Source organism: Colletotrichum orchidophilum (genome assembly GCF_001831195.1).
Source record: "Colletotrichum orchidophilum strain IMI 309357 chromosome Unknown Scaffold_63.1, whole genome shotgun sequence".
NCBI lineage: Eukaryota > Fungi > Ascomycota > Sordariomycetes > Glomerellales > Glomerellaceae > Colletotrichum > Colletotrichum orchidophilum.
Window position 1 is genome coordinate 1 of NW_019173019.1, and position 15,750 is coordinate 15,750.

The following is a 15,750-nucleotide window of genomic DNA, read 5'->3' on the forward strand; positions in this document are numbered from 1 at the left end:
GGGGGGGGGGTCGCGCAGTCGCGTGACCGGGGGGCGAATTGGCTACACAAGAGACGCACCTCTGCTGCAATTGTTGGATGCATCGCTTCATGCGGGTCAGCAGCCGTGGTCGACGGCCTTTCCCTGTCAGTCATTGACGGCTCGCGCTAGGTAGGGAGACGACGACATCGAACGAGGGGTCAGCGTAGCGGGCTTCCATCGCTCGCGAATAATTGGCACGGGCGACCAATCTTTCTCTGGTTTCTCTAGCATGGTTACACAAACGTTTGTTTACCTTGCCCTTGTGATCGACTTCAATAGCGGGACAGAATACGGAAGGATAGTCAACAAGTTTAATCCAGCCGCCGCGAGCTTTTGATCTTCTTTCCATCCCTTCTTCACCCAAAGCAGACGCGAACTGATGAGCCGGCATCCATCATGCAATCATCGACGTAAGAAGAAACGAAACATTTCACCAAAGTGAGGGGGTCGGACCGGGCAACCCGAGGCGACTCGTCGTTTACAGTCGACGTTTTGGACGGCCCGGTCGGTCATCGAGATGCTCGGCCAACCCCGGGTCAAAAGTCTGCGTACACCATTCGGGCCGCCACACCAAGGCCCGGTTTGCTTCCAACACCCAGTACTATTAGCTGTTACTTGGATAAGATAAATTGTGTATCAAAATCATCGCCAGAAGTAGCTGTTGACTCAACGATTAATGAGAAGCTGGAATATCTATGTGATACATTGCTATAAAAGAAGAAAGATGGCGTGAGCAAGCTGTAGAACCTCATGGTGTAAACAGACTTTTGGCCCGGGATTGTAGGCATGTGCACATACAAACCACCACAAGACGACATCTGACACGAGACTGATATGATATCCCTTGCATTACAGACGGGTACATGGCAGAAACGCCCGTAGACCACCACCATCACCGCGTAAGCATTTAGTCAATTTTGTCTAGAATAGTGCGGCTGCTGCTGCGTTATTGCAAACCCTGGTCTCCCCCCCAAAAAGCTATCATTTTTTTTTTCAACTTCCCTGCCCAATCATCAAAAAGTTTCATGGCCACACCGTCGCTCTCATGGCGTACGCGTTCTCGTGCCTCCCGTACAGCGTAGTATACTCGTCCTTCCACGAAATCGTCGCGCCAGGCTCAAGCGGCACGCCCATCGGGCCTTGCCCAAAGGCGTACGACCGCCTCAGCGCCAGGTTCCACGCAAAGCTGCTCGCGCTCACACCCGCCACCATCCCGGCGCGCAGCATAATCTCGTAGTCCACCAGCCCGCGCTGATCCCACGTCAGCGCCGCCAGTGCCGCCTGCTCCTCGTCGTCCAGAATGTCCGTCTTGGTGACGACCGTGACGTTAAAGTCCTCGGCGCGGTTGACAAACGCCGTAATGTTGGTCCCCGTGGCACCCGAGGCCAGGAACGCAACGTTCGATTCGGACTCGGACAGGTAGAGCAGGTAGTTTGCCGCCTGCGTCGTGTAGTCTGGGAACCGCTCGTTGACGTCCTCCTCGGTGCGCAGGTGGACGCCCACGAAGCTCGACGGGTGGTACCGCGTGCGCGGGTCGAGGTTGAGGCGGAACCGGGACTCGAGGGTGAAGAGCGCCGAGGCCGCGAGACGCCGGGCGTCCGGGCGGATGCGGAGCATGCGTCCGAACGAGGAGGCCACGGGCGCCTTGTCCCGCGCCGTCGGCCACGTCCAGAGCGTGTGTCTGAGGTGGACACGGAAGGGGTATACCCTGTCTGCGAGGGGCGACTTTCCGTTGATAAAGTCGTGAAACTGCTTGTTCCAGTCGGACGGCTCGGCTAGGACGGTGCCGTTGACCCAGTTGCTGTTCGTGTCCGAGATGCTGAACTGGAGTGCTTCATAGACTTCAGGAACGTTGTACAGGTCGTTCATCGACCCGTGTACTCGCATCTGCGGGCAATGCGTCCGAAGCACGTGGCTGAGGTGGGCTGTGTCGAAGTAGTGGTCTAGAGGCACGGCGGGCCGTCCGTTGATGGATTTGATATCGTCTTCCGAGCGAGGGATGATTTCGGGTAGGATCAACTCCGCTGGCGCTGGTTAGCACGAGCAGACTCATAGAATTCTGCATTCGACATTCTGTTGTCTGAGGGATGTCTTTACCTCCTGCCTCGATCGCGAAGCGAATGCAGTGCAAGTGTGCGTTTCGAACTTCACCGATACCTCCAGGCGCCGCATCGCAACTCATTAGCAACCCTTTTGTCCATTTCTTGCTGGCACATAGGCCCTCGATGGCAGCGCCGTCGAAGCGTCCGTCGACTTCGTGCTCGAGGAAATCTTTGATGAACAGCTCCCTTTGATTGCGGAATTGGCGGGTGATTGTCTGTACATGCTGCCGGGAGATTCCCAGGTACCATATCGACCAGAGAATGAGGAGCAACGGCCCCAAAAGCTTCATGAGCTGGGATAAGGATGTCGAGCCGAGCATCTTGGGCTAAACGATGCAGTTCGAACTGCTGTCGTGATGGAGAAGGTTTGAGGAAACCATCTCGCTGATGAGGAGGCGAAAGAGGCGGCTCTCTCCAAAGAAAGACGGCCACCCAGCTCTCGAGGGCGAACCGAGTGGAATGGAAAGCTTCGCGCCTGGCTGAACGAGCCAGAAAGCCAGAAATGTGGCGTTTCTGAGTCGTTTCCGGAATGGCATGGCGTAGATCGACAGCTATTAAAGGGATAGGATTGGCGATAGCGCCCCCAACATGCTGCTAGTCTGGGATGCCATCTTTACTGACTTGCTGACGTTCTTCAGCGGTCTCACAATACCCTTGGCTTTTTTTGGCCCTGCTTGAGCTTGGTGGTCTTTTGTAAGAAGTCGATCAGTCGAGGAATCCAGGCATTCGACATTTTCCCCGTTGTGGCAATGAGCTCACGAGGTTCTCGTGCGGCGCGCGCTAAAGGGAGCGACGTGGAACACTATTTCGCTGTGGCGGGAGTGAAGTCTAAGGTAGTCGAGCTGAAGTAAATACTGGCCGCCGACTGGCTGCCGACTGGCTAGTTTGAGGCTGAAAAAATATAGCGTAGATGCTTTTACGCTTGAATATCTGCTGCCGTCGACCCCAGGAGTTGCCAAGTGTCGATATGCCTCAAGATGTGGAGAAATCATCGCCTAACCTTCAGGGTCTCTGGGACGGCCTCGCGATACAGCCGTGCGTGTTTCTTAATCACGGGCTTCGAGACGTGATTTCGGATGGCAGATAGTCAGGTCAGGGCCCAGGCACAGTCCATTGTGCAATGGTAGCAAAGCTCACACTGATGAGGGTTCCATCTGATCACGTCGCTGAACAATCGCAACACTGGCGACGTCGGCCTACCTTAGACCAGGGGGTTTTGCCGCACCGCACCACAGCATCTTTGGGTTCACGCTGCTTGGATCTCGCAGCGGACAACCGAACCGGTGCCACGCAGAGCGCCAAGAGCGTTCGGGAGAATGTGATGTGATTGGGTCATGGTAGCGGCCAAGGTCCGTGACTCTTAACTTTTAAGGGCTTGACGTTGTACCGAGGCCGTTGTCTAGTTTCTCCCCGGGGGGGAGGCGTTTCGTTTGACTCGGACGGTCTGATCGTCTGGACGGGAACGACTTTAGCCTACCTTTTTCTGTGCACACCGCGGTGCACCCATGACTCGGATGAAAGCCATGACTTTGAACCGCGGCGAAATCGAATGAGGCTGGTAGAGGGACATGAGCGTTCATGTAATGTCGATGAATGCCAGTATCCCCAGACGTAGAACGAGAGAGAGAGAGAACAACGATGCACCTCTGCGGATCCCGAAGCAATCAACTGGAGCGTCGCAGTACCTTAGACTCGCTGATCCCCGGGGCGGGCCTCGTGTCATTTCTCCGGCCAGAGATTGGCAGGTAGGCCAGGGTTTTTGAGGGGTGCAGACTCGCAGAAACCATGATATTTTGGCGCGCTAGAAGCCTTGCTTGCAGCCGACAATGCTCATAGGTATGATAAGAGGGATCAATGGTTTGGACAAGGCCAGAGATATACTCTTCACACCCCTAGGCACCTTACCTAGACAGACTCACCGCATCCCAACTCCATCGTCGTGCAGACCCAAGCAGGCATTCGGAGCCGGCGAACAAGCCATGCTGAGCTTCGATTGGCTGAGGGCCAAGTGTAGCTGTGCAATGTAGCGATTGCAAGCGATGCGGTGGTGGACGGGAGGAGCGACAGGGGGAAAGGAGTCGACGGCAGAAGGACAGCGGCGCAACCCAGCACAACAAAAACACAAGGCAACGCGACGCAGCACACGGTGATACTATTCGCGTGTTGCGCGCCAGCCGCGGGACTCGTTCGTATCGTCCGTCACTGATCACCCCCTACCCAACATGGATTCGACAAGAGAGCCTGTTCCCTAGCAGCCGCTTGCACTTCCGTGCCGTTGTAAGATGCTGGTAGTCTCGGCCAGGATTCGTCTGCCTGTCGTCGTGTCGTCGTATTACAGCTTGGACGCAGATGAGAAGTCAAGCAAAGTATCTTTCTGTAAGTACGTATAGATACGGGTTGGTAGCTTCAGTACCGGCGTGCCAATTGTTCCTGGCAACATGGGCCGACGACTTGGAGATCGGACCCTTGCGTTCTTGATTCAGTCAATGGGTAGCAATGTGTACATTGTAGAAAGTTGGCGGCATCTGTAGTTGGCTGTGAACTCTGGTCTGTTCGTGTTCCCCGCGCCTCCCGCACAGCCGCTTTCTGCTCGTTGGCCCTGGCATCGCATCTTCATGCGCTTCCTGCTGCGGCAGGTCCAGACTCTGCGATTTCAGCTGGCAGATTTCCATGGAGCAAGGAAGGACCGATCGGGGGGGCAGACGGGGAGGTGCCTTCTCCATCCAGGTGGTGGTGGACGACCATGAGCACGAACGGCCGGGACCTGGGTGGGAGCTGATGATGTCTAGGTGGAGTCTCTTCTTCCAATGAAATGGGAAGCCAGAAAAGTGCCTTAGGGCATTGATCCACTTTCGCGACTGATTTTCTCCACTTAACGCGAAAAGACGCGCTTAGCCGCGTCTCCCACGCGTCGCTTCCCAATTTGCATCTGGACCACCGTCGACCACCGTCGGCCATCGGCCATCGGTCATTGCCCATCAGGCGTCTGGGTTTTTCTTCCTCCCACCTCAGTTCCTACCGCTCCCGCACGGATCGCACTCAAATCAGTTTCATCCGTCGTCTCTTTTTTCTTGGAACGCTCCTCACCCCCCCGCTGATGCGCCTCCCGCTGCTCTCTTACCCTGTACAGAGTACGGATACCTTGAGTTGGACAGACGTCACCACCCACAATTTGTGATGCCAATGAGTCGCTTCCCGCCCGTCATACTCACCTTGGCTTTCACCGGGCACCGGGCGCATCCAACGCTTCACCTCGTGCTCACCTGCTCAACTAGACAGTCCGCCTAGACCATCGCCTTCGTCAACAACCGTACAGGTTGGCTGTTTGCTCGCTTATCCGACTTTCGTCACGTCTTGTCACATCTTCTATTCCGCTCCGTCATCGGTGCCACTCTCGAGTCGACATCGCACGCACTCTCTTGGAGACGGTGTCTCGTTCATTTCCCATTATCCAAGTCTTCATCTTCAACCATCCCCACCGCCCACTATCCACTTTGTGGCTTGCTTAACGCTCAACCACTGCAGTTCGAGGCTCTGTTCGTCCCAAGAACGAGACTTTCGGCACACATTAATTAAGCCTGCTGGCTGCAGACGCAGAAACCAGCCTCCTTCCTTTCCCTGCCCCGTTTGTAGACCACCGAGCGCAGACCATCGCACAGGCTGCGGCCAGGAGACCAACCCATCCGCAACAGCAACCACCGCAGGGCAAACACGCCCTAGTACCCAGAGGAGAAGATAGCGAGCACGAAACTGCTGCAAGCACATCCAGCTCCGGCAGCATCGTCTGGTTTCTTGTCTCACCGCCCCACAAACCGAGCGGCCTGATCGTCTCGACCCTCCATCCGTACCGTTTGCCATTGTCTATCCGGACTCCCAGTCTGCTTTGTTGAGTGGACTGTCGTCTCGTCCGTTGCATCAGCCAGTCCACCACTGCGCCATTCTAGTCGTGGCTTGAACTTTTTGTTTACGGCATCTGCTACATCTTCTGCGCCGTCCGACACCCAAGAAAGACCAGTGGTTTTGTTAGTGTTGTTGAGTTTTCCGTCATCAAGCTCTGCGGGGTGCTGCGTCGGCTGCTTGTCTCGACCAACCCAATCTCTAGTTCGCCGCGCTTCTCAGACTTCACGCGCGGCGTACCTTGCTTTACACCCGGCGAACGAGCTAATCGACCAACGGGAGCCCGAAGCCGTCGCTTTGCTTTCCCTCCATCGCTCCTTTCGGACTCTGGGCCCTCGTCGTTCGCTGCTCCTGCACTCCTGTCGTGTCCATCGACTGGCTACACCAAATAACACCGTGTATCCGGAGTACATACGACTACTGCAATCGCCAGACCCCATCCCACACGCCGCTGCCCAGTTCACTCAAAGGCCCTCTCCAGGGATCCTTGTGAAGAAGAGGCAGATCAGTCTTGGGCTTGCGACAAGCCACGACTTCATGCGGACCCAGTCCCACTGGCATACGGGCAGACGATCAGTCTCCTCCTCCTCCAACAAGGCGCTTCCCATATCGCGCACCTCACCGCACATTGCATCTTCAGGGTCTCTCGGCGCAAAGAGAGACTACGCTCACCCTAGACCCCACTCTGCCACATGCGCTGGCGAGCTTCTGGACTTGTCTCGAGCCGCTACTGGCGTGTCCGTCAGTCACAAACGCTCCACTGTCACTTGCCTTGGACGGCTCGACTAGGTTCCCTTGGGTTTAGCCTAGGTGGGGGATTCTAGCGTGCGCCCAAGTTCTCAACCGCTGTGCAACGCCCTCCCCGGCCACCACGCTCTGCTGCTGCACCGACTGCTACTGCAGGACTGCAGGACTGCAGGTCTGCACGGGGGTTCAAGCGAGCAGTGTGTGTGAAGTTTGGTTCACCTCAACTCGGCTGAGGTACTTTCGGCGTTCCAAGGCCTGTCGACCTTCCACTGCAACTCTCAGGCACGAGCACAGGCTCAGGCGCAGGCACAGGTCTCTTCCCATTCGTATCTGGTCTCCCGCCCTGTATCCGTACCGGCTCCTCGAGCAAGGTTCGCGCCACCCGCTCTTTCTTCCCCACCCCGCCCACCGTCGCTGGACCTTGCCATACATACCACACCGGCCCGCCTCAGCCCAAGCCCCGAACTTCTTCCTCCCTCCTTTCTCTTCAACCACAGTCGTTCCTTTTCGCAAACACCAGCCGTCCTCCGGTGGTGGGGGTTTGCGCGCTTTCGATCCCCCCCGATAAGCCCATAATCACGAGCCATACACTAGTAGAGACGACAATACTTGTTCCTCCTGGCTCGTCTCGACGACCCATTTCCTTGAATCTCCCTACGTACAGTATTGCGACGACGACGACGACGGTTACCGCACGTCTAACGACCTATCCACGACTTTTACACCACACGAAGCGACTCGGGCGACGACCATTTCCACGATTGCCAAGACAACGTTTTCTTTTTTTGTATTCCATCCGATCAATGTATTGACGGAAAGTGGTGTTGAATCGAACGATCCTCGAATCCAGGCGAGGCCGTCGCATACCTGATTTGCATCTGACTGAGCGCATCATACCAGCCAAAGGATTTGCTTGGATTAAGCAGTACACGACTTCCTGTGTTGGGGGCATTTTTTTGTCCCACGCTAAGTCGCGCGCACATATTGCGCCGCAGCCGTTGAGGTCAATTGCAGCCGTTTGAAGCCCAGGGACGTTCCCAAGCGCTACTTTTCCAGTCATCTGGACGTGCAAATACCACCTTGTCTCAAATAAGCCACCACAGAGACAACCGAAAGGACCACGTCGCCTTTGTTCTTGGAGAATCGTACACCAAGCGGCTTTGAAATCCCGGAGCTCACCTGCCGCTAGCATATTCTCAAGAGGCCGCGGCATTCCTCGGAACCTCTTGTTGTCCGCCAACATGAATCCTCAACATTCCGGAGCAGCGACGCTGCCCAAAGGCTTCCGTTTCCACGACCCGGATCAGCAAAATCCCAAAACACCGGAGCCTTCCGCAGTGGACGAGGAGCTTCAGCCACCCTCGCCGCCGCGTCCGCGATTGAGACTGAAAAGGCGCGTCGCATCCAACTTGAACGCTCCGACGACGCACTTCCTCGCGTCAGTTGCTGCCGCCGACGTTCCGATTCCCAGTATCGAAGAGCCCGAGTCGGCTGGCGCAGACACGCAATTTTCCAGCATGACGTACCCGGTCATTCACAATCTCAACGACCTGGACGAGCTCGCCTTACACAAACTTCGCGGCAGGCGTTTTTCTCCACCCAAAACGCCAGCACCCGGCGCCGCTCCCTCGCTATCCCCTAGACGGTATCCCAACTGGTCCATCGACTCTGCCTTCAGTAGCGGCGAGTCTACCCCGGAATGCGAGTCCAGCCGACCATCAACCGCACGGTCCACGCAAACCAGTGCCTCCCTTTTCAGTCGCTTCTCTCTCGCATCAGAAGACTTGCAGTGCATCAGTCCGGAAACTGACGCGTCGGATCACGTCAAGAACTCATTCTTCGATGCTATCGAAGAGCCTGCCGAACCCTCGTCTTCGTCCAAGCCAAAGGCAAAGAGGAGAAAGGCCCCTTGGACAAAGGCGATGAGCGACCACCTCTGGGCAACCTACCTTACTTATCTCCAAGACCCCAAGGTTACGCCGTTTCGCACCGCCAAAAGCGGCGTTCCGCCTCACGGGGTTTGTCTTCGTGTCGCGAGGGAAGCGAAAAGAAGCTGGAGGGGTCCCAAGGGCGGAAGAAAGTCTCTCAACCCCAAGAGCGGAAGCAGTACTCCTACCGTTGAGACCTGCACCTTTCTGCAGTGGCCACACACTTGCGCGTCTACCCGAGCCCATCTGAGAGACCTTTGCAAGCTCAAAGCCGCTTCATCATCGGCCCGCACGAGCAAGTTCCTTGCCAACAGTCCGACACCCTTTGGCAGAACGGCGGCGCGATTCTGGAACCGAAGATCCACTCCGGCCCGGTCTCCTTCCGTCTTCTCAGCTCACGACATGTCCATGTCGCTCACTCTGAGCACTTCGGAAGCCATGCAACCCCAGGGTCCTCTGGCGCAACTTACAAAATCGGAACCCGAACCTGCTCGAGAGACAATGACGGAGCCATTCCCTCTCTTTCCCATGGACTTTTCCAAGTTGGATACCCCACCCGATGAACGACCACGACTTGGGACACCTTTTATGGCCAACAGTTACGGGCCCAGCTCGACTGGTGCACTGGCTGCCGCTGTGTCCTCAGTGCCTCAAAGACAGAACCAGAGTCTTGGTCACAGGCGCACCTTGCAGTCGCCGGCGCGTCTGACCAGAAGTCGATCTAACACGCAGAAGCGCGTTGGACGACCCAGACAAGCATCACATGAGCCGCGGAAGACCAAGCGACCTAGTCTTGTCTCCGACCTCTGGACTGAGCCAATGCCCTCCGAGTGTCTACCCAAGACACTGGCCAAGCCTGAGGTTGAGTTCAGCTCCACGGACCGGAACTCACACGACGACCTCTTTGTACCTCGCACAAGTCTTAGTGGGCTCTTTACAGCCCCTATGCAGATACCTGCGCCCCGGCTTCAGCCTGCAGGTCTGCCTGATCCCTTCTTGGCTGCACCCAACGCATCTCCTCCCAGGCTTGGATCGCCGTTTCCTGGGACGAAGACTAGCTTTTCCTTCCCGAATCGGTTCACGCAGCCAGAGGGATTTGAGCACGGCACTATTCGCCCATTTGCCACAATCCAACAACAACCCGGCGGGGACGGCAGCTCAGCTCCTCCTCGTAACCTGGCTGATCGCCTAGCTTACATTGACGAACGCCTTCGCAACTTTAGACGACGGGACAGCAATCGTCGCCGGTCTGAATCACCTTTCTAGTGAAATCTTTTTCTTTGTACATGTTGCTACGCCCGTTACTCTCACGACTTATGAGTCCATGCGAGTCCGAGTCATCTGCTCGGTATCACTGTGGAGAAACTCCTACAAGGACATACCCCTCGACTGGTACATAGACGACAGCACGCTTTGATGATGGCTCCGATATTCCCTTACTTCACTTCTTGCGAACACATTTGCTTCACATATCGAGGGGAGGATACCCTTCATGGCTTGGAGGACCACATACTGGCCACTTTGCTGGAGATGGTGTGCGATCTGGACGATATTTCCTATGTTTTCATTCACAGCTGTCGGTTCTCCGCAGCCCGGCTTCTTAGTGACGATGGACATGACGAAACGACATTCGACAAGGACGTCGGATATTCTATGTACGTATCAACGACTGGACCTTGTATGGGGTTCCGGGGCGTTGTTGAGTGAGAAACTCTAAACTCTCCTCGAAGAATAGGTATTCAATTGGAACAGAAAAAAAAAGGGGGTGTGGTTAGGAAGACAGAACAGTCGTTTCTAGACGAATGGAAATGAGGCATTATCTCCATTCCGAAAGATTGTCTCTCTGACGTCAGGTAATGCAAGTTCTCACAATCATTGCCTTGATTCGATGTGTCTTCCACTGATGAGCTCGAATGACCAGCAGCCGCGCCCTGCTACGGTGACGTTTCCGGTCGGAGGGGAACCGGTGCACGGTAGGAGAGGCTTGACATGTCACCCCCGAGCCAAGGCGCTGGTGAAGTGATGAGCTGACGCTACGCGAGACGGAACACGCCTCTTTGCGTGACCGCAAGCAGCCGGGTGGGATCTTCGAGCCTGGCACCCTAGATAATTCTCATTAAAAAGAGGGGGAGGGGAGGGGTCATTCACGGAAACGAAGGGCCAGGGCAAGGAATTCTACGACAATGTTTGAATGTCTCGTGATTCGTTTGTAGAAGGGAGAGATGGGGATATTCTGGCCTCTGTCCTGTCATTAGAGAGAAAGGGAAGGAATTCAAGACCAATATACGGATAGGAGGAGGAAGAATCAAACGGACATGTGCTTTGGCTTCGTTTGGGAGGGTTGCCAGCATGTTACTGTGTCAGTGTGATGAATGATGAATGAATGAGAGAGTTGGAGGAGGTGTTTGCCAAGTCTTGGAAGGCCAAGAGAGGAACTGCTTTCGGGGCCGAAGTAATCCAGCCGAGATCTGGGTGGGCCTTCGTGTCCGGGCGGAGAAGGCATGTCGGGGGGGGGGATGCGTGTAAAGGAACTGGCGGGCGCTGCGCTCGGGGATAAGGAGGCACGATGGGTTTCTTGTTTTCAAAGGGGCGGCGGGGGAGCGGACATCCGAGGGTATCGTGAGAGAGACAAAGGGTGAGGTTTTCGATGGGAAGCAGTGGTTGTGTGTGTGTGTTTGTGGAATTCGATGTCGGTTTTTTGGTGAGTTGGAATGCGGGTCAGGAAACGGTGATTTGACCAAAGGGGCGGCCCCCCTCAAGGCTCCCCCTCAAGGGGGTTTGGGGGTGGGGGTGATGGGACATCATTTGCCATTGGGAATCCAGCATGGAGACCTTGGACGTTTGTTAGGGAGAGAGTCTTGACCGCGTTTCGGCCGAGTGGGCAAGGATTCCGATTTCGATTCGCATCGTGGCAAAGGGCGCTGGATAGTTGGTTCATGGTGCATAAGAGCTCGCTGAGGGATCTCTCTCTCTCTTTCTCTCTCTCTCTCTCTCTCTCTCTCTCTCTTTTCTTTGGGCTTGCGACCTCGGCTTCCAGTTTCCGATGTCCCGGGGAATGCCAGGGAAATAGTTGACCTCGGATCTCCGGCGCACTTTCAGAACTCTCGAGGGGGGCCGGGTTGCCGGTTCTCGAGACTACCTACGCCTTGCGGGATGCCTGGGTTTTCCCATCACATCATCTTCGCTTTCGCATTTGAAAGTAGCGGCCCCCCCCTCTCTTCGGTGGGAATGTCGTTGGAATGTCGATAGAGTTTTAAAGGGCCGTCCCATCCATCCATCCATTCATCCCCCACGTGTTCGGGCTGCCTCCAATTCCTCACCCTCGTCTCGTTGGGTTTCAATACGCCTTTTGTTTCATTTTACACAAGAAGGGAAACCGGTATAGTACGCTCAGGGAGGCGTATTGAGGACGCTGTGATGTATTCCTCCAGCCTGACGTCCAATTTGTCGCAAGTCTGTCTCTCTTGGCAGGTCAAGGATGCAGATTGCTATGGCAGAGGTCGGTCGTTTACACGTTCACACTAGACATGTGCAGACGCTACATCACGCACCGGGACCCGAACAATCCGGGGGGGCCACGCGAACGGTGCCACGGGTGTCCGACAGTCGAGGCCCGCGCCCAGAGTACCACGTTTTTGGCTTCCATCTCTCTGCCCCCCTCCCTCTCTCTCCACCCCGCGCCCGCGCGTTCGAACTTGTCTAGCAAATGTCTACACAAGAAATGGCGTCGAGCATAGAGAGGGTTTTTTTGGGGCGTAGTTGAAGCTTCGAGGCCGACAGGTCCGCCAGGCCGGAGAGGGGGACAAGAAGAAACGTCCGTCTTACGCTAACCCCTCGACGCACCGGCGACGGACTCGATCCTCGTCATTCAATGTGCAAATGAAGAGGATGAACGCTTCTTTGGAGTATGGCTCTCTTTTCTGGGTTCACGTGTGCCTGTATCTGGGGGGGTTCCATTGGATACGTGCGTCCCTTGGTCGTTTCTTGTCTAGCCTTGGGACTTGTAAATGTACACTAGGTATGTACAGATTGCTGCTGCGTCTTTGGACGATTGTCGGCGAGCACGCTAGGAGAGCCTACCACAGTAGAGCTGCGTTGGGCTCTTTTCTTCCCCAGATTTTTTTTTAATTCCTTTTTTTGATCAGCGCATGATGTCGAGATTTCCGGGCGATTTAGTGCAATAATGACATAACATGAGGCTAGCGGTATGGTTTCCTCTTTTCCTTGCTAAATTCTGACAGGGCAGATCTCTGCATAGCTTATTCCAAAAGATCCTTGTGGACCACACACACTGGGTTTGGGGATTCCATGCTCGTCTCTTGCTCGGTGCCAGCGTTACAATATCCCATCAAATCTTCTCAAAAAATTGCTGCGCCGTGTCTCTCCGAATCACTTTCAACTTAACTCCTTTTGCTCCACGCCCCTCCCCGGATGCCACCGGAGAGGCTCAGCAAAAATCTTGGCCAGTGGGAACGCCCGGCTTTGGTGCTGCTGACGGTCGTGGACGAAGAGGGAGGGGGGAGCGGGAGACGGACGGACGTACGGGCGGGGGGACTCGGTAAGAATGCGTGTGTCCGTATCGGCAACAATGGGCTTGTCTCTTTTTTTTTTTTCCCCGATCCTCTCTTGTCTTTCACTCTCCCTTGGCCTGGCAAAAGTCGCGGCTGACGCTGCAGTCGGGCGCAGAAGATGTCATGAATGTTCCGAATTGGGGTTGATCACGCATTTGGTCTCATTGTCAGTCCTATTTTCCCCCTTTCAATCCCAAAGACTTGTATCATCCGAGGCCACATTGGTAAATTCAAGTTGCGCTTTAAGAGAGGTTAGGCTAACGGAGCTAATTGGGAAGTTACTCTGGCATAACGCTCCCTCGGGGGTGTGTGCAGTGTGTAGTCCGAGGTAAGCCGGTCAAAGGGTTAAAGAAAACAAAAAAAAAAAAACTACTAAAAAACTACTACAGATATCTTGCCTCAGCAACCTGTAACGGACCAAACAGTCTTCACCCCAAATCTGACGATGAGCAGGCCAACCTTCAGTTTGGAACCTTGACGTGACCGGAACCGCATTCAGACCAGGGGCATCACATAATTGGGAGTTCGGGACCTGGGGCCAGGGAATACGAAAATAAAATGATCTCTGTGCTATTTTAACTTTGATTCCCTGCCTGGCATGAAAAATCCGCCATCCCGCGCAATCAAAAGGGCTAAGGAAGTGAAGAGGAAAGATGATCGCGCTGTACCTGTATCGACCATACGAATATCGGTAGGGAATTACCCTTCTAGCCCCATAGGGCAGCCGAAAGCTCATTTCCCCCCTACCAAAGGTTGCCTCTTAAAGTTGGGGAAATCTCATCTTTTGGCTTAGACTTTTTTTCAGCCAAGTAGAAGATCGGCTGGGGGGAGGGCTTGCTTTGGCTTGGAAGTTGAACTACGGATGCCGTCCGTAAAACCGGCCAAATTTCGCAAGTAAGCGCAGAACCATGCAGGCATGACAGAACACTGTCAATGGAGAGTTCCCAACGTGGACTGTCGTAGCCCCATTCGGACGGAGGACCATGTGTGTGCAGGCGCAGGCAGGGGTAACTCACGGACCGATCGTCTGCGTCGATTTGGCTCTTCGCCGTCAAAGTGTCGTGCTTGCTTGCTGCTGCTTGGCCAAGTATCCGAACCCAAGAAGTCGGAGGAAGGGGTTTCGGAAGGGAGGAGGGAGAGAAGAGAGAAAGGGTTCCATTCATCTTCAACTCGGGTAGTTGCGTGCTCTCGCGCGTGTGAGAGTTCCAGCTGTTCCGCGCTTCCAAGCGTGACCAAGTCCCATTCCCCCCCCGGTCCAGTGTCCGTCCCGAAGGAAACAAGACGGAGAATCCATCATGGACGGACGGTATCGATCCGCCGAGCCAAGACCCCCTCCCAAAGAAACGATACCCACGAAACTATCCTAATTCAGCAACGTAATTCAATTGAGGCTCCCCTTGTCTGCACGCGGTCGAAAGCTGGGGTGTAGGTACCACAAGAGAGGCGGCGCTGCGCAAAGGACGTTAGGCTCCAGGGCTGAGTCTCTCCCCCCATTCCTCATTCCTCCTTCTTTTCCTCTGTGATTGTCAGTCTGCCTGGCTTTTGTCATCCCTTGCCCTGCGATATAACGCAACATAAGATGAAAAAAAAAAAAAAAAAAAAAAAAAAAAAAAAAAAAAAAAAAAAAAAAAACACACAAACAAACCAACAAACCAAAATCAACGACACCAAAACCAAAATAAACAAAAAAAAAACATAAACAAAAAAAAAAAAAAAAAAAAAAGCACCTCCGCATCCGTCCAACACTAGACTCCCCCGGTGCAACGCCAATATCAGGTTCGAACCAACGTCGGCCCCCGTCCAATGTCTCTTCAAGACAAGCCAAGTCCCACAAGTGTAAAACCAAAATCAAACCAAAATGAACAGCTGCAGTAACTTTTACAACCTGATACCTTCATAACTCCGTGACCCAATCGAGAGATACAAACCTTGTCCCGAATAGGAAAACAAGAACAAAAACTATAAACGGCAGAAAGCAGAAAAAAAAAGGACCCAGAAACTTTGCTCTACTACAGAGTACTGGCACCTAATACAAGGTCTGCCTTACAAGTTACAGTACGGATTACACCTTAAAAACAAAATTGGCTGCCTGCCTACCTAGAAGCTGGGTACGGCGCCCCCGGTTCCCCCCGGTCCTCTCTTCCATCTCCGCCCCCCACCCCTCATCCGACCTAACACGTACCAAAATCCAATGTCACTTGTCCCCTTGCCTTCGGCCCCCCCTCTTGGCACTCGATCCAAACGCCTCATTCGTTTCTTTCCTACTTAGGCAAGGGGAATTTAACAGGTTCCGGGAACGGTTCAGCAACCATTATCCCGTACATATCTAAAGAGAGAAAGAAAAGAAGGAAAGAGGGGGGGGTAAGGGAGGGGGGAAAAGAGCTAAAGGAGGGACTGCAAGGGAGCAATGACGGACTGATAGACCTGAGTTGGGAGGAGGGGGAGAAAGGAGGGCGGACATTTACGGGAACCAGCACAGAGCAT

The 15,750-nt window shown here is 54.5% G+C and overlaps 3 protein-coding genes across 3 annotated transcripts; 1 reads left to right on the forward strand and 2 right to left on the reverse strand.

Annotated features, from left to right (window-relative positions):
- Positions 1-1,044: 1,044 nt before the first annotated feature.
- On the reverse strand, positions 1,045-2,443 carry CORC01_07696 (uncharacterized protein; the record flags this gene model as incomplete). Its single annotated transcript, XM_022619331.1, has 2 exons — positions 1,045-2,045; positions 2,119-2,443. 2 exons carry the CDS (start codon positions 2,441-2,443, stop codon positions 1,045-1,047), a joined length of 1,326 nt encoding a protein of 441 aa, XP_022474067.1.
- Positions 2,444-5,920: 3,477 nt separating this feature from the next.
- On the reverse strand, positions 5,921-7,091 carry CORC01_07697 (uncharacterized protein; the record flags this gene model as incomplete). The annotated part of the gene is made up of 4 exons (XM_022619332.1): positions 5,921-6,234; positions 6,282-6,399; positions 6,545-6,682; positions 6,987-7,091. 4 exons carry the CDS (start codon positions 7,089-7,091, stop codon positions 5,921-5,923), a joined length of 675 nt encoding a protein of 224 aa, XP_022474068.1.
- A 917-nt stretch (positions 7,092-8,008) lies between these two features.
- Positions 8,009-9,961, forward strand: CORC01_07698 (uncharacterized protein; the record flags this gene model as incomplete). Its single annotated transcript, XM_022619333.1, has 1 exon — positions 8,009-9,961. One exon carries the CDS (start codon positions 8,009-8,011, stop codon positions 9,959-9,961), a length of 1,953 nt encoding a protein of 650 aa, XP_022474069.1.
- Between the last annotated feature and the right edge of the window lie 5,789 nt (positions 9,962-15,750).